Source organism: Trichechus manatus, unplaced genomic scaffold, assembly GCF_000243295.1.
Source record: "Trichechus manatus latirostris isolate Lorelei unplaced genomic scaffold, TriManLat1.0 scaffold00020, whole genome shotgun sequence".
NCBI lineage: Eukaryota > Metazoa > Chordata > Mammalia > Sirenia > Trichechidae > Trichechus > Trichechus manatus.
Genome location: NW_004443956.1, coordinates 13390105 through 13414625, shown reverse-complemented (window position 1 = coordinate 13414625; position 24521 = coordinate 13390105). Strand labels below are relative to the sequence as shown.

The following is a 24521-nucleotide window of genomic DNA, read 5'->3' as shown; positions in this document are numbered from 1 at the left end:
TGGTGGTGTGGGGGGCAGCCATGTTGTCTCCTTGTCAGCACTGGGGTGGTGGTGTGGGGGGCAGCCATGTTGTCTCCTTGTCAGTGCAGGGAGTTTGCAGGCAGAGATCTGCTGACAGAGACTCTAGAAAAGGCCTGCTCTCTGGGGCCTGGAGGCCGCATGACCGTCTCTCAGTCCAGTCTCAGCAGCGTTATTCCAAGTTTACCTGGGCCCAGAGCTGATGGGCAATACCTGTGCGCAGGGGGTAGGCTGGCTCTTCCAAAAGTGTGTGTCTAAGTGTGATGCTGTGTTGTACACGGGTATCTTGGAGAAATCAGGGTTAGAGAGGCTTGCCTGAACGTGCAACAAGACCCATCCAAGCAGGGCAGAGGCACCTAGGGGCATTCGAGGCGGAGCCAGAAAGTCTTCCTGCTGCTCAGGGACACCTCAAGCTGAGGTCGTGGGCATGAAACCCCTGGTCTCACACTGAATAGTGTCCTTCTCTTCCTCTCAGGAAGTGATAGTCTCATACTTACCCGGTTGGAACCTCAGCCCCTCCTCCTCCCGCCCCTCCCAAATCCAACTGAGGCCAAGTCATTACCCACCACCGCCCACCATCAGCCCTGGGCAGCCTGGGCGTAAGCCTCAGGGTGCTGGCTGAGGGGGCCCAGGTTGGAGGGGGACCACCGGCGAGGCAGGCTGTGGCAGGCCCAGGAGAGCCTTGTATGCCCAGGCCCCACCTGAGCCCACAGGAGGTCCCCCACGTGTACCTGTGTGAGTGTGTGCAAGTGAGTGAGCTCTCCTTCTCTCCCTGCACTCCGTGGTTATGAAGTCAGTGTCCACCACACTCACACATGGAGAACTAGCGCTGACTGGGAACCTAGACCCGTGTTATAACTGTTACCCTGCTCCTGAACTGGGCGTGCAACCTGGGGCCTAACACGTGACCTCTCAGGCCTGTGTCCCTCCACTGTAAATGATGCTATGGGAGGTGTGTCCTCTATGGTCACTGCCAGTGCTGATGGTCTCTGAGTCTCAGGGGTGGGGGATGCTCCTGATGTTACCACATTCAGCTGAATTTCAGCGGCAGCACTAATGATGCCCTTTGCTTTTGTGACTTAACCAAGGCTGATGATTGAGGGTATTGAGGTAGTTAATATCTCCCCTTCAGTGGAGAACTCTTAGCAAATTGTTTACTTGGGAATGGATTGGTTTAGAATCTCTCGCTCTTACTGACCGTGCTTTCTCTCCTCCCTCCCCAGGGAGGGTTGACTTGAGCTTCAACATCAAAATGCACATGTGCTGTTCTCCTTTGCTGCAGTGGAGGTGCTAGTGTTATGTTTTGGGCCCATGAAGTAGAACTCAGACCCCCAGATGAGAATGAAGAGGGTACAGTTCTTCTAAAGACCAGCGCAGACAGCAGAGTCGGGGACCACGTGGTTTAGAAACCTGACCTGTGGTCTTGGGGCTTATCTAAACTTTGTTGTTGTTGTTAGCTGTCATTGAGTCAGCCCCCGGCTCATGGTTACCCCATGGACAACCTGCACCATCCTCACGACTGGTTGCAGTTGGGACGATTGTGTTCCATAGGGTATTCATTGGCTGATTTTTGGAAGTAGATTGTCAGGCCTTTCTTCCTAGTCCATTTTAGTCTGGAAGTTCCACTGAAACCTGTTCAGCAACATAAAAACCTCTACTGACAGACGGGTGGTGGCTGTGGATGAGGTGCATTGGCCGGGAATAGAACCTGGGTCTCTTGTTTGGAAGGCGAGAATGCTACTCTGAACCTCCACTGCCCCCAAACTTACCCCCGTACAACTTCCATTTCTTCCCACCACCCCCCTACCACCACTTTTGTTCTGTTTTGCCAGTTTGCTGTTGTTGTTAGGTGCCCTCAGGTTGGTTCTGACTCATAGTGACCCTGTGTACAACAGAATGAAACACTGCCCGGTCCTGCGCCATCCTCACAATTGTTATGCTTGAGCCCATTGTTGCAGCCACCATGTCAGTCCATCTCATCGAAGGGTCTTCCTCTTTTTCAATGACCCTCTACCAAACATGATGTCCTTCTCCAGGTACTGGTCCCTCCTGATAACATGTCCAAAGTATATGAGACGAAGTCTCGCTATCCTTGCTTCCAGTGAGGTCTACTTCTTCCAAGACAGATTTGTTCATTCTTCTGGCAGTCCATGGTATATTTAATATTCTTCGCCAGCACCATAATTCAAAGGCATCAATTCTTCTTTGGTCTTCCTTATTCATTGTCCAGCTTTTACATGCATATGAGGTGATTGAAAACAGCATGGCTTGGGTCAGGCATACCTTAGTCCTCAAAGTGACATCTTTGTTTTTTAACACTTTAAAGAGGTCTTTTGCAGTAGATTTGCTCAAGGCAATGTGTCATTTGATTTCTTCACTGCTGCTTCCATGGACGTTGATGGTAGATCCAAGTAAAATGAAATCCTTGACAACTTTAGTCTTTTCTCCGTTCATCATGATGTTGCTTATTCATCCAACCAAACCAAACCTGTTGCCATCAAGTCGATTCTGACTGATAGCAACCCTATAGGACAGAGTAGAACTGCCCCCAGAAGGTTTCCAAGGAGCGCCTCGCGGATTCCAACTGCCGACCTTGTGGCTAGCAGCAATAGCTTTTAACCACTGCACCACCAGGGCTCCTTATTGGTCCAGTTGTGAGGATTTTTGTTTTCTTTATGTTGAGGGGTAATCCATCATGAAGGCTGTGGTCTTTGATCTTCATCAGTAAGTGTCAGTTTGCCCATGCAGATATTGATATGCTGCAACCAACTATTTAGTTACTAGGTACAGAGCGCTACAGGGTGTACAAAGCCCTGTAAGACTGTATTTTTCCTGGATTCCCTGTAGGAGAAGAAGAACTTTAGAAAATGTCCTAAAAGCAGTTTTCCACCCTCTGCATGACCATAATGCCTTGACTCCAAGATGACTTTGGGCATTTTCCAACATGTTTTGAATAAAGTCTATTATAAAAGATGGTAAAACAGATTCTTTGAGCCAGTGACCAAAATTTATAGCCCAAAACTTCACTCCCAATTAACGTATGAATTAAGAGTAAGCTCAAGTATGGTCAGGCCAAAGCCACTGAGCTTTGAAGATATTTGTGCCCATCCCCAGACAAGAGTCCAGAAGCTCCACAGCGGAGAGAGAGCCCAGGTGGTGTGGGGTGGATGGAGAGGACACCAACCAAAGCTAAACCAAACCCACTGCCAATGAGTCGATTCCAAATCATAGTGGCACCCTATAGGACAGAACAGAACTGCCTCAGAGTTTTCAAGGCTGTAAATCTTTTTTTTGTTTTCAATTGTGCTTTAGGTGAAGGTTTACAAAACAAATAGTTTCTCTTTTAATAGTCAGTACACATATTGTTTTATGACATTGGTTAACAACCCCACGACATGTCAACTCTCTCCCTTCTCAACCTTTTTTTTTTTTTTTTTAAAGGCTGTAAATCTTTACGGAAGCAAACTGGCACATCTTTCTCCCACGAAGTGGCTGGTGTGTTCAAACTGCAGACCTTTAGGTTAGCAGCCGAGCACTTTAATCACTGCACCACCAGGGCCCCTGGGGGGACACCAGAGGGATAGAAACTTGCCTTTAGGACACCAGTGAGTCTGTAAGCACTCAGCAAGGTCTCAAATCTCCTTCGAGCAAAAAAAAAAATAAAAAAAATAAAAACCAAAGCTGTTGCCATCAAGACAATAGGGCAGGGTAGGGTAGGACTGCCCCATAGACTTTCCAAGGAGCATCTGGTAGATTTGAACCGATAACCTTTTGGTTAGCAGCTATAGCACTTAACCACTACACCACCAGGGTTTCCTCCCTGGAGCAACTGGCTGGAAATTAGTAGGAGCCACTTGGGGGAGCTGGCAGTGGCTGAGGCATGCTGGGGCCCAGGGACCAGGAGTAATTTAGGTAGTCTCAGCAAGGGACTGTAGTTGGCTGCAGAAAGAGTTACTTCTACCAGAGACCAAGCAGGGGGCTTGGAACTCAGAAAGGAAGGAGGAAGTTGCTCTCCCAGAGAAGGGAGCTGTGAGAAAGAGGGCCGAAGCCCTAGGAACGAATTGCTATGAAGACTGGGAACTAGAGCTCAGTGTCTTTAGCCATCAGAGAGATGCAAATCAAAATCACAATGAGATACCATTTCACTCTCACTAGGATGGCTAAGATTAAAAAAAAAAAAAAAAATTTTAACCCAGAAAATAACAAATGTTGGTGAGGTTATAGGGAAATTGGAGCCCTTATCCATTGCTGGTGGCAATACAAAATAGTATAGCCGTTGTGGAAGAAAGTGTGGCAGTTCCTCAAAAAACTAAAAGTAGAATTACCGTATAATCCAGCAATTGCACAGCTAGGAATATACCCAAGGGATTTGAAAGCAGCAACACAAACAGACATATATACACCAATGTGCAGTGCAGCATTATTCACAATAGTCAAAAGTAGAAACAACCTAAATGTCCATCAGCAAATGAATGGATAAACAAAATGTGGTACATGCATACCATGGAATACTACTCAGCCAGAAAGAGAAATGAAGTCCTGGTACATGCTGCAATATGGATAGAGCTTGAAGACATTGTTCTAAATGAAATAAGTCAATCACAAAAGGACAAATATCGTATGACCTCACTTTTATAAAAAGATAAGAACAGGCAAAAGTACAGAGACAAAAGTTTATTAGTGGTTACTAAGGCCGAGAGGGAGGGAAAAATGAGGGGCTATTGCTTAAGGAACACTTAGTTTCTGTTTATGGTAATGGAAAATTCACATTGATTAAGGGTGTGGCTACACAGCCAATTAATGTAATTGATGTCAATAAATTGTACGCCTGTAAAAAGTTGAATTGTAAAATGTTGTGTGATATATTTATCACACACACACACACAAAAAAAAAAAAAAAACAGCAACTGCTGAGGCTGCTTACGTACAACCAAACATCTCATGGTATTTGGTCCCTTGGTTTGCAGGTTTAGGGGCATGGTTTCTTGGGACATCTTAGGTAATTGGCCTAATATCATTTTTTAGTGCTTCTGTTCTACCTCCCATTTCCTTGCATAGTGCCTGAGGTCTTAAAAGCTTGCAAACAGCCATCCAAGGTACACAATTGGTATGTATTCCCCTGGAGCAACAGAAGAAGGAGGAGAGTCAGGAATAGGAGTAGGAAATAGAATGTGTAGCTAATTGCCTCCATGAACAACTGCCTCCTTTGCCATAAGACCAGGAGAACTGGATGATGCCCGGCTACCAGTACTGAACATTTTGATCAGCGATTCCATAGAAGAATCCTGATCAAAAGGGGGAAGATGCAGAACAGAAGTTCAAATTCTCATAGAATCTGGATTTTTTGGAGCCATTGAGGCTGAATGAACCCCCGAAACTGTTGCCTTGAGATAATCTTTAAACCTTAAACCAAAAATATCCCCTGAAGTCTTCTTTAAGCCAAACAATAGTTTAACTTATTTAGTAAAGAATGTTTGCCTTGAGCATCATGCTCTTTTAAAGAACTACCTATATGGGATCAAATTGATAACAGCAACTCAAAAGGTCAGATAGGAAACTTAGAGGACAGTGAGTTTGTGGAATGGAACCTGGGGGAGGAACAATTTGGAAAAGGAGAGTAGGAATGGTTGCACAACTTGAATATAGTCAATGTCACTGAATTGTACATGTAGAAATTGTTGAATTGGTGTAAGTTTTGCTGAGTATACTTTCAAAAAAAGAATAGGAACTAGAAGTTTCTTTGAAAGTGTATTACCTGTAAAATGAGGGGACTGGATTAGATTAATGGTTCCGGAACTTGGCTAACCACCCAAATCACCTGGGACACTTAAGAAAGCCCAGGCCCCCTCCCCCCACCAGCCTTCACCAAACTGCTGAATCAGAATTTCAGGGGCCAGGGCCTCAGAATCTGTGTCCTTAAAGCTCCCAGTGGTTTCATATACCCAGCCAGGTCAGGGAACCACAGGCTCAGAGGATCTTAATAGTCCCTTCTGGCTCAGATACTTCTGCCCAGTGTGTTGGGCGAGACTCAGTGGGGAGGAGATCGGAGACTGCCCAGACCAAGCGTTTTAAGCAAAGTCTCCCCATGAGGAGTAGAGGCAGAAAGTTACCCCAAGACAGTGGAAACATCTCTAAAAATGTGGGGACTCTTCAGAGGCTCTAGGGACCCCAGAGCCTCAGAGCAGCTCATCAGCTGGCCTGGGACACTTGTAAGACCGGCAGGTCTGCCAAGCCTTCCTCCCGTGCAGAGGGGCATGGCTGCTCACGTTCACCCAGTGCTATGACCTTCAGTGAGCCCAAGCCATGGAGTCCTGAGAATTCTAATGTTCCCAAGCAGAGCTCAAGCCCCAGAGAGTCAGCTGCCACAAAGACATGATTGCCTCCTTAAAATCAAGAAGGACCTAGAAACCTACCCATCAGAGATCAGACCTCAAGGTCAAGCCTGTGCCTAATATTTGTCAAGGATCCCCAGTTTTTGACCCAGATTTCCTGATGATGCAACTTCCTAATCCTTTAGACATGAAGCTAACACTGCCCTTGATCTCCCCCAAGCTCCTCTAGCCCACTCTAGAAGGAAACACAAGCAGAAGAGAAATAAGGATCCTTCCAGAGTTCCCACCTCAGGTTATTCCCTTTAATGGTACCCCTTTTACTTGACTATGCCACCCTACTCAATCAGTTGACAGCTCCAGGCTGAATTTCATCTCAGCAAGCATCACTTGGGCAATCCACTGTGTTGGGCAGAGAGGAGGAGCCTAGGGTCTTCTGGAGTTTACAAACAAGGCCCAGGGCAGAGCTGCCCGTCTCTATACTTGCAACCTACTCCATGCACTATGTTTTCTGCAATGCTTGCAGGCCCACCTTGGGGACAGGACCACTCCTTGCCCGGGGAGGGCTGACCCAACCCTAGGTTCACGCCCTATCATCTCCCTCATGCCCAAGTGGATGAATGCATGATGGAGGCTGGGGAGGCCTAAGGGTGTGCTCTATGGCCGCAGAACCAGGTCTGCTGACCAGTCCCTGGGCTGACCCTGCGCCTGTGGTCTCACTGACCCCAGCCCTGGGCAGGAGCACGCTGGGGTCTGTGGGCAATCAGCCATGCCCTCTCCCACAAGGCACATCCTGCAGTGGAGGTGGCCCTGCAGTCCATCTGCCAGAGCCTGTGAACACTCTCACGTGCCCAGAACGTGACTGAGTGGGCCAGCAGGCACCCTCATGGGGCTCTGTGTAGCAACACACCCTCACATTCTCTTGGCCAGGCCAGTGTAGAAAACAGCTATCACAAATGGAATCAGAGGTGCCGGGACTCCTGGGAGGGCAGTCCCCAGAATGCTGCAGAATTTCTAAGAATTGAATCCATGGTGCATAACAAAAGGATCTAAAGTGCAAACAAGTTTAGGGCAAACAAATGGGTGCATCTGACGCTGAGCTTCTTGGTGTCTGTAATATAATCAGTCTTGTGATTCTTTGAGGGAAGAAGGGGTGGAGGGTTGGAGAGTAGTTTGAGCAGAGCTTCCTAACCTGTTTGATCAAGGCACTCCATTTTCTGGGGGGCACGCTGAAGTGAAACTGTTCCATGGAAACCTGCTTACCAGCAGTTAGTCACGTGTAGGTACATCGTTTCCTACTAAGGGCCATCTTGTTCGTGGACACCAGCTACTGTCGAGTCAGTTCCCCATGTGTGTCAGAGTAGAACTGTGGTCCATAGGGTTTTCAATGCTGATTTTTCAGGAGTAGATCACCAGGACTTTCTTCTGAGGTGCTTCTGGGTGGACCCAAACCTCTAACCTTTCTGTTAGCAGTTGCGCGCATTAACAGTTTGCACCACCCAGGACTCCTTTTTATGGATAGAAAATGTGATTTTGAGAGGACACGCAAGGCCTTGAATATAGAAAGGCCCCTTTCTTGTAATATGCCTAAAAAATTCCACTGTGTACTGTCTTTGGTTATAGCTTTGTCCCCAGTTAACATGCAAGCACCTCTAGGAGAGAATAATAATGGTTTATGTGGGTTGTATGTATATTTACCATATTACAAACTAGAACTGAGAAAATTTTAAAATGTCAATTCATTTAAAAATAGTAGTGATAAACGCATTACGTGGCAACACAAATAACATACTATTTCGGAGTATAAAGGGGTTTTGAAACCAAAAACTTGCCTACCTCAGTGGGTCTCAAATAGAAGCTGAGGACAGTCCAGTGGGGCAGCCTCTGAGCCCAGACTGAGTCCTGCGTATGTGTTCCGTGGGTTGGGGAGCTAAGATGGGACAGGTTAAATGGGCTTTGGTCATTCTGGAATGCATCCTCCCAAAGCAGGTGATGGAGAAATGGTTTGAAGAGAAGTGTGGGCCAGCCAGGAGCAGAGGATTCAAGGCAAGGGCAGTAGCATGACTGAAGGCAGAGTGGGGAGGATGCACGCGGCCACTCCATCGAGGCTGCTCCTGCCTCCTGGTCTCAGCCCCTCACTGGATGACGAGAAGTGGAGATCTCCTTTGCCTGACTGCTGACTGGATGCAGCGCCCACCCTGGGGGCAGCTCTGTTTAATAAACTGTAATGTGCAGCACTTAGCTCTCCTCTGAGTTCTCGAGCTCGTCCAAAATTACTCTTCTGTCACGTCAGCCTCTGCCTGAGGGAGAACGAGCACCCAGCAGGACCTTGGCCTGAAACCAAAAGCCAAACCCACTGCTGTCGAGTTGATTCGGACTCATAGCAACCCTATAGGACTGAGTAGAAATGTCCCACAGGGTTTCCAAGGCTGTAAATCTTAACAGAGGCAGACTGCCACATCTTTCTCCCGTGGAGCAGCTGGTGGGTTTGAACCACCGACCTTTCGGTTAGCAGCTGAGCACTTTAACCATTGTACCACCAGGGCGCCTACCTTGGCCTTGGCTCTCCTAAAAAATGGTTTCCAAGACTGTGTCTTGGCCCACCGTGACTTAAGTGGGCCAAGAGGTGGCTGTGACCAGACCTGCCCAGAGTAAGACCCCCAACTTGCCCAAGAGGGACATGCTGACACTTCTCACCCCTTCCCTTGCCCTTGTGAGGGGACCGCAGGTTTGGAGTTGGTCAGGTTGGAACCCCAGCTGGCCAAACATCTGCCTCCTAAGCAAGGCAGGCAGTGGGGATGGGGTGTTCTGGGGTTCCGGCTGGCAGAATCTTTCTTCCACGGTCTCGTCCACTATTAATGGTCACTTACATTTATCAAGTACATACTGTGTAACTCAGCATCCTGCGTGCCTTGCTCTTTCCCCTTAACCATCATGAAACGCCCAAGGGCAGGTATTATTAGCTTGAATTTTCAATAATGGACCGTGGTCCTGAGCAGCACTAACTTGCCGAGGCCCCGCAGCTCATAAGTGGTGGGCTGACATGGAGGCCAGGTTTGCCAGCTCCTCGGCTCATGTCCCTCGCATTGTATCATACAGTCTTGATCCCAGCTTGGGAGTGGAGGCTGCAGGTTGTATCAGTCAGTCAGGCTGGGTATCCTGAGAGATTTTGAAAGGACTTTTTATGGATGTGTGGGCAGGGACTCAGGAGCCAATAGGGGGTGTCGAGAGTGGGACCCAGGGACTAGCAGCCACAGGAAACCATTGCTAGCCAGGCCTGAAGGGGCAAGATGGTGTTGCTGGAGACCAAGGGAGTATGCCTACCCTCTCCTCCAGCCTCCTAGTTCCTGCAGGGGCTTCCATTGCCCAAGCCTATCCCAGAGCCAGAGGGAGCAGGTACAGCAGCACCGAAGGGCAGTCCCCGGACACAGAGCCAGCAGTTGTTGTTGGTAGGTGCTGTCGAGTCAGTTCTGACTCATAGCGACCCTATGTACAACAGAACGAAATACTGCCCGGTCCTGCGCCGTCCTCATGATCATTGTTATGCTTGAGCCCATTGTTGTAGTCAGTGTGTCAATCCATCTCGTTGAAGGTCTTCCTCTTTTTTGCTGAGCCTCTACTTTAGCAAGCATGATGTCCTTCTCCAGGGACTGGTCTCTCCTGATAACATGTCCAAAGTATGTGAGACAAGTCTTGCCATCCTTGCTTCTAAGGAGCATTGTGGCTGTACATCTTCCAAGACAGATTTGTTCGTTCTTCTGGCAGTCCATGGTATACTCCGTATTCTTCACCAACACCATAATTGAAAGGCACTGATTCTTCTTTGGTCTTCCTTATTCATTGTCCAGCTTTCACATGCATGAGGCAATTGAAAACACCATGGCTTGGGTCAGTGCACCTTAGTCTTTAAAGTGACATCTTTGCTTTTCAACACTTTAAAGAGGTCTTTTGCAGCAGATTTGCCCAATGCAATGCATTGTTTGACTTCTTGACTGCTGCTTCCATGGGCGTTGATTGCGGATCCAAGTAAAGTCCTTGACAACTTCAATCTTTTCTGCGTTTATCATGATGCTGCTTGTTGGTCCTCACCTGTGCATATCAGCAAAACACCCCCCAGCTGAACTGATTAGATGCTCTTCTCACTCCAGGCCTCTCTGAGCAAAGGTCACAAGGAAATTTTGAGGTCAGAAACAAAATGTGGACTTTTCCCTGTTTCTTGTCGCTCCAAATCCTATGCATTGAAAGGCTGTGCTGCCTAGTGGCTCTGGCACATCCCACTTAGGGAGTGGGGGAGCTGGGGGACACACCATACAGCTGTCTGGTCTACCTGATTTAGTTTACCGATGGGAAGGCCCATGGCTAGCTCGTGGTGAAGCCAGGCCTCTGCTTCCCACCACACGTCACTGTCTTCTCCAGGGTCACACTTTTCTTCCACAGGCACCTCTTTTCTTCTCCCTCCCTCCACCTCCAGGCAAAACTCACACCGGTTGAGCCAGGCCCAGTGAATTCACCAGCTCCTGGCTCCCTGGTGTCTGGAGCCACTTGTGAGGCAATCTGTGTGGCTGCCAGGGCCATTTCTGTTCATTCACTGAGCCTATTCACTTGCCCTGGCTGCACCCTGGGAGAACCAAAGGCATTATTCTCCTTGGAGGCTGTTCACCCTGGGAGAACCAAAGGCATTGTTCCCCTCGGGCTGACAGTAAGTCCTGAGTACAGTCCTTTGGAAGCAGCAGAAGGAGGGGGAAAGGCTTCAGGAGAAACAACACAGAGGAAACCTGTCCATGCTTTGACCAGACACCCCTGCATTGTTATCACCACGGCCTGGTGCTGTGGGAGCCCAGAGGAGAGTCACTGGAATTAGGGCAAATCCTTTGCATTCTTCAGGGTCCAAGCCTGGCTTCTCCCCTGGTGTGTCTGAGGTTCCCACCCAGCCGCCCTGGGGCTCCCCTTTTTTCTGAGCTCCTCCTGCTCTGGGTGCCCTTTGCCACGCGGTGTTTGTGCATGGTGTTGTGAGGTTTTTTCTGTTTTTGTTTTGCTTTCTGTCTCCTATCTTTCCTAACCAGATGGAAGGGTGCAGACTCCATCTTCATCACATGTTCTGTTCCCCACCAGCACACACTTGGCCCGTGGAAGCTGCTGAATATCTGTGATTTGCTGATCAGATAGTTTTCCTGAAAGACTTGAGTTTGCCAGTTGACCCTACAATTCAGAAATAAATGGGTCTATTTAAAAGTAATGGAAATTATGTCAGTGTTTCCCCACCCAAACCCACTGCCATCGAGTGGATTCTCACTCATAGGGACCCTATAGGACAATGTAGAACTGCTCCATAGGGTTTCCAAGGCTGTAATCTTTACAGAAGCAGACTGCCATATCCTTTTCCCGTGGAGCAGCTGGTAGATTCGAACCACCGAACTTTTGGTTAGTAGTCAAGTACTTGAATCATGTGCCACCAGGGCTCCTTGTTGCCCCATAATCCCCTTTATTTATGAATTGTGACACCAATTTCCAAAAAGAGAAAAAGTTTAGAAATATTCTTACCTGATCTACTTTCGTTTCATAAACTTTCTCATTTCCCCTCGCCTCCCATAAAACAGCTTATCTTAGTCTCCCGGTGCTGCTGTATGTAACAGAAATACCACAAGTGGGTGGCTTTAAAGAACAGAAATCTATTTTTACACTGTTCTAGAGTTTAAAAGTCCAAATAAGGGTCTCAGCCGTGTCTATTCCTTCCTTGTCAGTAGCCCCGGGTGTTCCTTGGTTGCTTGGTGATCCTCGCATGGCGTCTGTGTGCATATCTCTGTGTCTAATCTGCTCTTTTTATAATTCAGAGTGATTAGATTTGGAACCCAACCTACTCAGGTATGATCTAATTACATAACAAAGAGAACCCTATTTCCAGAAAGGATTACATCCACAGGTATAGGGGTTAGGATTCCAACACATATTTTGGGGGACACAATTTAGTCCATAACTTCTACCTGCTGGTCCCACCAAATTCATGTCCTTCTCATATACAAAACACATTCACTGCATCATATCATCCCGAAAGCTTTATCCCATTCCAACATCAACTATAAGTCTAAAATCTTATCTTCTGAATCATCTAAATCAAGTGTGGGTGAGACTCTGGATATGTTCCATCCTGCGGCAAAATTCCTTTCCATCTGTGGACCTATGAAACCTAGAATACAAGTTATCTGCTTCCAGAGTACAGTGGCTGGACAGATACAGGGTAGATATTTCCATTCCAAATGGGAGAAATTGAAGAGAAAGGAAGGGCTCCAGGTACCAAGCAAGTCTAAAACCCAGGAGAGCAAATTTCATTAGCTCTCAAGGCTTGAAAATAAACCTCTATTTTCTAAGCACATCTGGGCCATGGCTCCACCCTTCAGGCTCTGGGCATTGGCCATGCTCTCTGGATTCAGGCAGAGGCCCTTGGCCTTGGGCACCAGCCCCACCTTCTAGGCCCACTGGAATGGCAACCCCACTCCTTTGGCTTTGGGTGGTACCATTCTCCTGGTCCACTTGAGTGGTGACCTCACCCCCTTAACCCTAGATGGCTCTGTTCTCCTGGCTTACTGACATAGCAGCCCTGTCCCCTCAACTTTGAGTGGTGGCCCCATTTTCCTGGCCCACTGGAATGGCAGCCCTGTTCCCCCATCTATGGGTGGCAGCCCCATTCTCTTGGCCCCCCTGAGCGGCAGCCCAACCCTCTGGAACTGAGGTGGCATGAACACGGCTCTTTGAAACCTAGGAGTTGGTATTCTACTCTCCGAGACTTATTGGGTGGTGGCTCCACCCTTTGAAACCACGAAAGTGGCAGCCCTGCCCCCTGTGCTCTTTCTGACAGTCTTACTGGTCTCTGAACTGCTCCCAGGATGGTTCCTTCCATTTCTTGGAGGACAACAGATGTTCACAGAGGTGAGGTGCAGAAAGTAATTTGGCCTTTTGTTCTGGGTTCTGAGAGCTGGACTACACATGAGGCTGATGAGCAGGGGATCACCAGACCAAGAGGGACCACCTGGGGGCCCAATGCTTATTGAGCCTCATGAGGCATGATGTAATCTATCATGGCCACATGGTGAGCCTGATAATAGCCCTGAGCCCTTAGGCTCAGACGGTGCTTCCCAGTTGGTATGAGTGAACATCTGCTTTCGGAAGGGCAACATGTTCCCTTGGAACATAGAAGCTCCACACTAGGACCCCTCCCAGACCTTGCCCTATGCATCTCTTCATTTGTATCCTTTTTTGTTATATTAAAGCTGTTATCACAGGTATGGTGTTTCCCGTGAGCTCTGTGAGTCATTCTAGTGAATTATAGGACCCAAAGGAGTAGTTGGGGCTGACTGGTCTGAAGTGGAGGGATTTATGTGGACTCCCAAGCTTGTGGCTGGTACTCTGAGGGAAGTGGAGGAAATCCCCAAATTTGGGACCAGCTGGTCTAAAGTGGAGGGAGTCATGTGGACACCTGAGCTTGCAGCCAGTGCCCATTGACCTAGTCCCAGGTGGCTAAGGATGAGAGGGAGAAGGGCTGCAAGGTCAGCTAGGGTCTAAACTGAACAGAGAAGGGAAGCCAAGTTTTCCATAGGGTTTAGCTGGCATGTGGAGTGGGGTTTGTTATCCACCACATAATTTGGCATCAGACGTGGGTGATCTTAGTCTTCCTGGCCTGGTTTGTACAATTGGCATAGTTTGTAGGATTCACTAACATGACCCTAACTTCACAACGACCAAGTAGCTCCGCTGGCCATTTCCTGCCTGTAGAATTCCAGAACACAGATAGCTTTCCTTCATTTCATCCTGTCTCTGCCCCTTTCAGTGTAAGCTGACAGAATTTCTACTGCAGTGGTTGATTAGATCCATCACTCACAGGCCTAGACTTTTTAGCTAAAGATTGTGTGGCCATGCTCTTGGTGAAAGTTCCAGGACATGTTTCCTTAGTTTGTGCAACAGAATTTTCTAAATATTTAAGTTCTGATGTCGTTTTGCATAGTTCATCTATAAATCTATCTCTTTCCTCCTGCATTTTAGTATAAGCAACAAGGAGACAGCACTCTGCATCTTCAAGATTTTGCTTAGAAATCTCCTCAGCCAAAAATCCAAGTTCATCACTTACAATTCCTACCTTCCACAAAACTTTCAAGCATAATTCAGACAAGTTATTTGCCACTTTATAAAAAGGATCACCTGTCCTCTGGTGTCCAAAAACATAGTCATCATTTTCTTTTAAAGCCTTACCAGAAGCACATTTAACATACACATTTCTAGCAACATTCTGTTCATGGCAATAGAAACTTTCCCCAAAGCACTCACTTCTTCCTGAGCCCTCATCAGAATTGCCCATAATGTCCATAATTCTCCAATGGTCTCTTCTAAGTAATCCAGGGCCTTATTATCAAACACATCAAAATTCTTCCACATTCTACCCATTAATCAATTGAAAAATCACTTACACATTTTATATATTTGTTAGAGCAGTATCCCACTTCGCAGCACCAAATTCTTTTAGTTAGCTAGTGCTATAACAGAAATACCACAAGTGAATGGCTTTTAAAGGACAGAAATTTATTTTCTCACAGTTCTCGAGTTCAAAAGTCCAAATCTGGGTCTCAGCCATATCAATTCCATCCTTGTCAATAGCCCTGGGCATTCCTTGATTGTTTGGCAATCCTCACATGGCATCTGTCTTCCCCTGTGTTGTGGATTTAATTGTGTCCCCCAAGAATATGTGTTGTAAATCCTAACCTCTATATCTGTTGTTATAATCCCATTTGGGAATGGGTTTTCTTTGTTATGTTAATGAGGCAGTATTAGTGTAAGGTGTGTCTTAAATTAATCTCTTTTGAGATATGATATGGATTGATTTATGTCCCCCAAAAATGTATATCAACTTGGCTAGGCCATGATTCCCAGTATTGTGTGATTGTCCACCATTTTGTCATCTGACGTGATTTTTCTATGTGTTATAAATCCTATCTCTACGATGTTAATGAGGCAGGATTAGAGTCAGTTATGTTAATGAGGCAGGACTCAGTCTATAAAATTAGGTTGTATCTTGAGTCAATCTCTTTTGAGATATAAAAGAGAAAAATGAGCAGAGAGACAAGGGGACCTCATACCACCAAGAAAGCAGTGCCAGGGCAGAGCGCATCCTTTGGACCTGGGGTTCCTGTGCAGAGAAGCTCCTGGACCAGGGGAAGATTGATGACAAAGACCTTCCTCCAGAGCTGACAGACAGTGAAAGACTTCCCCTGGAGCTGGCACCCTGAATTCAGACTTCTAGCCTCCTAGACTGTGAGAAAATAAATGTTTGTTAAAGCCATCCACTTGAGGTATTTCTGTTATATCAGCACTAGATGGCTAAGACAAGATATAAAAAGGGTAGTAGATTGAGGAAGCAACTAAGCAAGCAAGCACAGATGGGGGACGATAGATGCCACGCCACATGTGGTCTGCAAGGAACCAAGAAACAGAAGCTGAAAAGAGATAAGGACCTTCCTCAGCGCAAACAGACAAAAAGCTTCCCCGAGAGCTGTTGCCCTGAATTTGGACTTCTAGCCTCCTAAACTGTGAGGAAATAAATTTCTGTTTGTTAAAGCCACTCATTTGTGGTATTTCTGTTATAGCAGCACTAGATAACTAAGACACCCTGCATGCATGTATTTCTATGTCTGATCAGCTCTTTTTATAACTCAGACATGATTAGATTTAGAACCTATGCTACTCAGATATGATTTAATTAACATAACAAAAAAAACCCTATTTCTGAACTGGATTACATTCACAGGTACAGGGGTTAGGATTCCAACACATATTTTAGGCAGGCACATTTAATCCATTACACAGCTTATTGTCATAAATGTGAGGAAAATGCTTCTCTGTTGATTATTTGCTACTCTTTCTGGCCATAATGGAAGAAAAAACGCCTTTTGAGGAAGCACATCCTTACCTACCAAGGAAGCCTGCAGAGCCCCTTCCCCACCCTAACCTGTGCACCTGTTTCCTGCTCATGGCACCTCTCATTTCCCTCTTCAGACACTCGTGGTCTTCCAAGTTCTCTTTCCTGTTTGCCTGTGGAATTCCACTTTCTGGAAGAGTAATTCACACATTTAAAATGTGATTTTAAACATTAGGTTCTTTCTCTTGGAGATATCTCCATTTAATCATGGTAAAAGAGTTTGGGATTTGAAGTCAGAACACTAGAGTTCAGGTGTAACCTTTGCTGTTTACTCACTAAAGGACCATGAAAGGACTTAACTTCTCCAGTCACCAGTTTCTTTGTCTGTAAAATGGGATGATAAATCTACTCCCCTCTCTCACCTGGTTGTTGTGAGGATTGAATGGAGCAATACTGTGTGAAAGACTTGGTAAACTGTAAAGCACAGTACAAAACAGGTGGTGGTGTACTGAAAAGCTTCAACCCCTTTGAAAGGGATTTCAGGTATTAGTGAAAAGTAGGACGTATTTTTGGTTCCAGGAAGGTACTTTTCCTGTGCCCCTAAATCACACACATCTGCCTGTTCACTTTCCCCCTCTAGAGTCCAGAGTGTCATCCTGTTTCCTTCACAGGTTCACCTGCTCTGGGAAAGGAGCAAAGAAGAAGCAGGAAGACAAGGTGAAAAGATCGCACCTTTTGATCCTTGAAAGATTTCAGTGAGCGTTTTTTGAAGGGTGAAGAAGATCATTCAGTCCCACAAGAAAAAAATTTGTTCCCACCAACAAATATAAATTCCACTTTATTTTCTTCTCATCCAGCAAGGGTTTTACATATGGCTCCCAGCCTTCCTACCCAGCCTTCCCTCTTGCCCTCTGTCCAGACTGGGTTAGGATTGTTCCATTATTCATATGTAGGGCAATGCCACAGGAGAGGAGAAGGCATAGTTCGTGCTTTAAAAAGCCCTCTTAGGTGGCAAGCTGCTTAGTCACTTTCTCTTTTAATTATTTATACTTGTGAAATGAATGTTCTGTCTCCAAAGAACTGTCAAGTATTTTTCAGCGGATATGAATGTCCCTTCCACACCGTGACCGCAGGTCAGCGGTGAAGAACGTTGTAAATGGGATAGCTTCCTGCAGAGGAAGCGAGGCCACAGTCTTGGAAATAGAGAGAGAAGGGGGTGGGGAACATACTCTAGAGGACACCGGGCCAAGGAAGATGATGCCCTTCTCTCGGAGGAGCTCTAGGCCAGTGGGGCAGACCTGTGTCCTGGGAAAAGGAAGGTTGGGACGGGGTATGAGACAGATAAGTGTTCAAATATGGCGTTGACCAGTCTTTGGCTCAAACGTAGAACAGTGACTTTAAAAAGTAAATTTCAGATTCCTGCAGAGCTTCCAGAGGTACTTTCAGCATATGCAGCCAGGCAGATAGATGTGTATATTCTTTTTTCCTCTTTTGAAAAGCACTGTGGCCGTGAGTAACCCCATATACTTGCCATTGAGCAGGCGTACAATATATCTGAGGAATAAATGCCCAGAAGTGGGATTGTTGGGTCAAGGAAATGTGTGCATTGGTGGTTTTGGTAGACATTGCCAAAATGTCTCCCTAGAGGTATGTTTCCTAGGGGTCTTTGAAAATTCCTACATGGTATGGCTAGAGCAGAAAGTCTGAGCTGGGTCTGGGACAGACCAGCTGGAGGGGCTATCTTTCTTTAAATTGTGCCTCCGTTCTGGTAGACAAGTGCCTTTTGCCATAGCTAGAGGAGGATTGGTGGTCATAGGCAGCCCCTACACACGAGAGCTCCTACGTGTCCTCATAGGCTGTCCGAAAGTGGGTGGTAGCCTGGTCTTTGCAGCCTGAAATGCCACCTGCCCTTCCTAGTCTCCCCTTTGCCAGTCCTCCAGCACAGGCCTGCCGAGTGCAGGGATTCTCCCCCAAGAGAGAAAAGGCAAGGGCCCCTGTGTCCAGCAATGGTGGGGAGACAGGTGCAAGAGTACCACCACAGCACCAGCCTGTGGGGCCACCAGGAGGAGTCAGTGTGCCTACCTGCTGGGCCTTTGCCCTGAAGAGCCGTGGAGGGACACACTGCCCCATGGGGTCTGTGGCCAGCCAGACCTGGCCCTGCAAACAACACAGGAAGCACCGGCAGCAGCTCCTGGCCCTCAGCAGAGCCCTTTGACAGGCCAGGAGCCTCCCGCCCCAGCTTGGCTTGTGTCACCGTGAAGCCGGGGCCTGGCCCAGAGAGCAGCCTGGATTGGGCCAGGTGCCTCCTGGTGGCCTCCTCCACTGACCTAGGCCCCTGCTCTGAGAAGTGGCTCCTCAGATCAGATCTGCTCCTACTCTTCCTTGTCGCGCTCCTCCTCCCCTTTTCTGTTCACCCCCAGCCCCACCTCAAAGCAGGGCTTGCTTCTCAAGACCTTTGGGGAAAAGCTTTTTTGGGGGAAGGGGATTCAAAATAATTTGGAGCTTTACTATTAGGGGCCTTTTGTGTTCTAAGTTTTGAGTCCTACACACACACAAAATGAGGAGTAGACCTTTCTATCTCCTCTGCTGTCCCCTAGAGTTACCTAAAGCTAGCGGGCTTCCTGAGCACAGCCTCCTGGGGGCTGCACACCCTCCCGGGGGCCTCACACCCTCCCGGGGTCCTCACATCCTCCCGGGGGGCCTCAAACCCTCCCAGGGGCCTTCACACCCTCCCAGGGGGCCTCACACCTTCCCAGGGGGCCTCACACCCTCCCAGGGGCCTCATACCCTCCCGGGGGCCTCCACACCCTCCCAGGGGGCCTCACACCCTCCCAGGGGGCCTCGCACCCTCCTGGGGGCTTTCACACCCTCCCAGGGGGCTTAACACTCTCCCGGGGGCTTCACACCCTAAAGCCCTCCTCTAATTATTACTCCAAAACTCCCACCCAGGAACCATATACCACCCTCTGCTCGGGTGTGCAGGCAGACCTGACGCCTCTCCTTCCTTCGAAGCTCCATTCTCTCCCCTCACCTGTCAGAACATGGGTGTTCAGCAAGTACCTGCCCCACCCAGAGACTGGGTGCTGTGGAGACGCAAAGGGCCCAAAGGACAGCTGTGGGCCTTGTTGGGGAGAGGAGACCTTTGTACTTCTACATTTGGTTTCAGGGTCAAACAGTTTGCCATAGCCTGGGAACACACAGGCCAGATGGATAGTGCTGTCTGAGTCCTGGGGTATGGGCGGGCAGGCAGGTGGTACCCCAGCCCAGAGTCGGGAGGAGGGGGTGAGTGAGTGGGCCCCGAGGAGTGGCAGACTCTCTGGGGAGTGATGATGGTAGTGGAAGGGGCTCTGTATGCAGACAGAACCATGAATCACCGAGCGATGGGGTGGTACTGACAGCTGTGCAGGGCCAAAGTAGCAAGGGGTGGCTGGGGTCATGTCTTCTGACATTTTTGGTTTGCTTGCTTCATTTAAATGTTTAAAATTTATTTAGTTGCTTATAAGATGGGAGATACCTGACGCAAACCCAGATTCTGCTTCTCTTGGAAAACAAATCAGTATGGGGCAGTATTATCTTCTGGCAGGGCCAGCTGGAGGTGGGCAATGGTCACCAGCTAGACGCCAGCCGGCTCCCAGACTGCAGGAGCCCAGCAGTGTGGATGCCTCACTCCCGCCAGGCCCAGCCCATGCCCTCTCGATTCTGCCCTGGCACCACTGGCCACCAGCTCCCCCTCTAAATCGTCTGCCCATCTAAATCATCTTCACTTTTCAAGTTCCCACCCATTCTCTGGACTCCTCTTCAGCATTTGTCTTCATAGTGCATTCTCACCACTGTAAACTATAACAGGCCCATTAATGTTGCATATTTGGATAATCACAGCAGTGTCTCCTCTGGTTCTTAATGCATATTGTCATGTGACTTCTGCAATACATGACATGTCTCTATTGGCTATTTTGTTAAATTTCCTGTGCCTTACCTCAATATATATATGGGGAACCACCATGGCAGCTCTTGGCACAGTGCTTTGTAAGGGAGGAAACCAAACAATATTTGATTAAATGGAGGAAAATAGGAAACCCTGGTGGCATAGTGTTCAGAGCTATGGCTGTTAACCAAAACGTCAGCAGTTCAAATCCACCAGGCGCTCCTTAGAAACCCTGTGGGGCAGTTCTACTTTGTCCTATAGGGTTGCTATGAGTCAGAATTAATTCGATGGCAAGAGATTTTGATTTGGATGAAAATAGCATCTTGTGCATGTGTGTGTACGAAGTCTTACCCCAGATACCTATTGGAGCACCTCTCCCAACAAGGGTACCCTGCCCTCAACCCAAGATGAATGATGAGGGAATTCCTGGACATAGCTGGTTCTAAAGGACTAGACATATATTTACAAAAGCTTTTCCCCAATATTCAGATTTAATACTATAGATGTTTGCCATTTGAACTGTTTGGCCCTTAGAAACATAGGATCGTGTCGGACATTCCTCACTTGCAGCCAGACATCTAACAGCGCTCTGGTCTTTCCTCCTCCCAGCCTCCGGCCTCTCCTCTTCTCCGTCAACACCCACCCAGGTGACCAAGCAGAATACGTTTCCTCTGGAATCCTATAAGCAAGAACCTGAGAGATTAGAAAACCGCATCTATGCCTCCTCTTCCCCTCCGGACATAGGCCAGAGGTTCTGTCTGCCCTCCTTCCAGAGTTCAGCCAAGCCCCACTCGGCATCACCGACACACACTGCTGCCTCCAGAACCGTAAGTCACTCCTTCCTTCCATTGGTTGAGGCTGCCAGGCACTGAGCGGGCAGAACCAGTTTTCTGTCCTCTGTTGAAGCAGTCTGTAGAGAGCTGAAGCTAAGGTTGTGCACTCCTGACATTTGTCGTAGTGTATTTTATCATAAATCACAGGCTTAGAAAAAAATTATGAGGACAGGAAGGCAAATGGAAATCTAATGGAAAATGGTAACATCTGCTCCATCTGGAACATGACCAGAGAATGTTTTTCTTAGACAATTTCTTCTCAGAAGTTCTCGGCTTCTTAAAAATCAGTCAGTAAAAGCTTTATTTGACTTTTCCTTGATTGGGATACTAAAATGAAAAGCCACAGGCAAAGCAAAAAATAAAAAAAATAGAAATTGTATTCTAGAGTTTTAAGGTGTAAAGTTTGACATCCATTTGACTTGGGATGCATTCATGGAAAGGTAGGGCTTTCAAGGTGGAGCAGTGTGCTGGAACAGATGTCTTTGTGTCCTTCAAAGGATTAGCTGAGATGGCCCAGTGAGTATCATTGGAGGACGCTGGCTTAGCTACAGCACCGAGGGTATCTACAAGCCAGCACACGGCCCTCAGTGTGGTGACCCTGTCCATCAGCGCCCGCCGAGTTCATGTTAGTACAGCAGGTGCCCAATATTATCCTGTGCCTGGCAAGGGTATAAGAAACATATCACTGAAGTCTGCCTGTATTGATGTAACTAGTGAATTCACTTATTGTCTTTTGGGAGAAAGAAGATGTGTTTGTCATGCAGAGGAACATACTATTACTATTCTCCTTATTCACTCAATGGAAACCCTGGTGGCACAGTGGTTAAGAGTTTGGCTGCTAACCAAAAGGTCAGCAGTTTGAATCTACCAGCCACTCCTTGGAAACCCTATGGGGCAGTTCTACTCTGTCCTATAGGGCTGCTATAGTCGGAATCAACTCGACAGCAACAGGTCTGGCTTTTGGTTTGTTCGTTGAACGATTATTTTATTAACTGTATGCTGTACTTAATACAAAAAAGTCTTGTTTTAAGTGCAAAGGGATTAACTACAAGGTACTGTTTCTGTCTTATAGAGCTTATGACGTTATTGGGAGCAGAGTACGTACTCAGGTGAAACAGCTAAGTAAAAGTGGAAAGTAGTTTGAGTGGAACAAATCATAGACACTACAGGAGGTAGGAACAGGAAAACCATTATTGGTCAGATAAGGGCACTGAGGGCTTCAGTGCAGTGGTGCCATCTAAGCTGAGCCTTGAATAATTGGTAGGGCCTAAATAAGGGGAGAGGTGAAGGGAGAGCCTTCTAGAAAAGAATAGCCAAGGCTGAGATTGAGAATGATCGTGAGGTGTAGCCTGGCTGAAGGATCAGGTTACATGGTGAGGATATGAGACAATAAGAGAAGTCAAGTAGGCCTGTCTCTGAGAAGGGTGGTGGCTGGTGGCAAACTGTAGGGTAGACTGGGGTGGGGAGAGCAACAGGGAAGCTGGCAAGTAGCCCAGCCACAGAGTGGGGAAAGGTCTGGCGCATCACAGCTGTGGGTCTAGGAGGAAAACTACCATACTCTTAGGTGTGAAGGAAAAAAACCTAGAGAAATATCTCAGAGGGACTTGGTTATACAGATGACAACACAAAAAAGAAGTCAAAATGAGGATGATCAGGCAACCCAGAGATGATCAAAAACAGGAAGCCACTGCTGCCCTTAGGGCAGGAGAGACATTGAGAGGAAGTGGTGTCAACAGGGCCCATGAGGTGGCACCATCCTCCTGGAGATGGAATCGCAGCGTGGTGGCCTAGTAGGGGCTGGAGCTGAGGAGAAGCAGCCACGGCCAGAGGTGTGGTGCAGGCAAAGGGATAGTAATCCCAGTGTCTCCCCCTCCTGCCTTCCAGCCTTCCAGTCTTGTGCCAAGCCTACCCAGAAGCCAGTACTCAAGAACCCCTGGGACAGATAAGTCCCTGGGATGCAGAGCAGGGCAAGAGCCTGGAAAGGGATCCTGGAGCAAACATGGAGGTGACCAGCAGAGAGATATCAATGGATATAGGTGATGTGGAAAGTCTCAAAGTATTGGCTTCCTCAAATTGACTAAAGATAATTGATACAGTGGCCCAACTTAAGAAGGGACACTAGCGTGGGAGAAAACAATTATTTTGGCTTTAGATCGTTTGAAGTGATGGTGACACGTAGATGGGGTTTTACAAGATGACGCTACGTTTCACGGCAGAATTTGTGCTCAGGGACATGCACATGCCTGTCCCTAAAAAAAAGATCTCTGTAGTGTTTCCCTTTAGCTGTGATTGCAGAGTGATGTTCTCAGCTGTTTATAACGTCATATAACCATGACACCCTGATCAAGGATAGGTCCTTCCAGGCTTTCTAAGGTGGTTCTGGGGCCAGAGAGGAAGTGTCCTTGGCAGTCTTCAGCAATGAGCCTGGGCCATGTGCCCTGTCTCGTGCCTGCAACTCCACAATGTCCAGCTGACAGTGTGGTAGAGTGAGACTTCAGGAAGGATCCAGTCATGACCACCACGCTCATGTAGTTTGAGCTTCAGGAAATCAGGGAAGTCACCCATGGTGCCTATTTCTGCTCTGAAATGCTATGTTTCAAGAATTGTAAGAGGACCTCTCCACTAGCTACCTGACATTGATCAGGCCCTTACTCCTACTTGTGAGTTCTATCATCCAAGGCCTCCATGGCCTTCTCCAGCCTCGTGCTTTTCACAGCCTCTGCAGACAGGGCAGGTGGAGCAGGTGGAGTATCCATTTCATATAAAATGTGTTACTTTATACTTAGATTATGTTGAATGTATTTACATGCCAAGTTCCTTAAAAGCTTGGCTGATTTCATTAATTTCATTACCAACATACTCTTTGTGGAGGAATGGGAGTTGTTTAAAGTATTTGTTGTTGTTGGCAGGTGCCATTGAGTTGGTTCTGATTCATAGCAATCCTATGTACAACAGAATGAAACACTGCCGGGTCCTGCGCCATCCTCCTGATCGTTGTTATGCTTGAGCCCATTTTTGTAGCCACTGTGTCAATCCATCTCGCTGAGGATCGTCCTCTTTTTTGCTGACCCTCTACTTTACCAAGCATGATGTCCTTCTCCAGGGACTGATCCCTCCTGATTACATGACCAAATTATGTGAGACAAAGTCTCACCATCTTTGCTTTTAAGGAGCATTCCGGCTGTAATTCTTCCAAGACAGATTTGTTTGTTCTTTTTGAAGTCCATGATATATTCAATATTCTTCACCAACACCATAATTCAAAGATGTCAATTCTTCTTTGATTTTCCTTATTCATTGTCCAACCTTCACATGCATATGAAGCTATGGAAAACATCATGACTTGGGTTAGGTGCATATTAGTCTTTAAAGTGACATGTTTGTTTTTTAACACTTTAAAGAGGTCTTTTGTAGCAGCTTTGCCCAAAGCAATAAATACGTCATTTGATTTCTTGACTGCTGTTTCCAAGGGTGTTGACTGTAGATCCAAGTAAAATGAAATCTTTGACAACTTC

The 24521-nt window shown here is 47.3% G+C and overlaps 1 protein-coding gene across 3 annotated transcripts in view; it reads left to right on the top strand.

Moving 5' to 3' along the window:
- PRKAG2 (protein kinase AMP-activated non-catalytic subunit gamma 2) overlaps nucleotides 1–24521 on the top strand; it is a 405892-nt gene that overhangs the window by 229020 nt on the left and 152351 nt on the right. For 2 of the 3 annotated variants that reach the window (XM_023727952.1, XM_023727953.1), the window contains exon 4: nucleotides 20783–21000. In XM_023727952.1, the coding sequence (XP_023583720.1) occupies nucleotides 20783–21000 (218 nt within the window). Of the gene's footprint in view, nucleotides 1–20782; nucleotides 21005–24521 lie in introns of all 3 variants that reach the window. The other variant, XM_004372778.2, reaches the window with a different exon arrangement.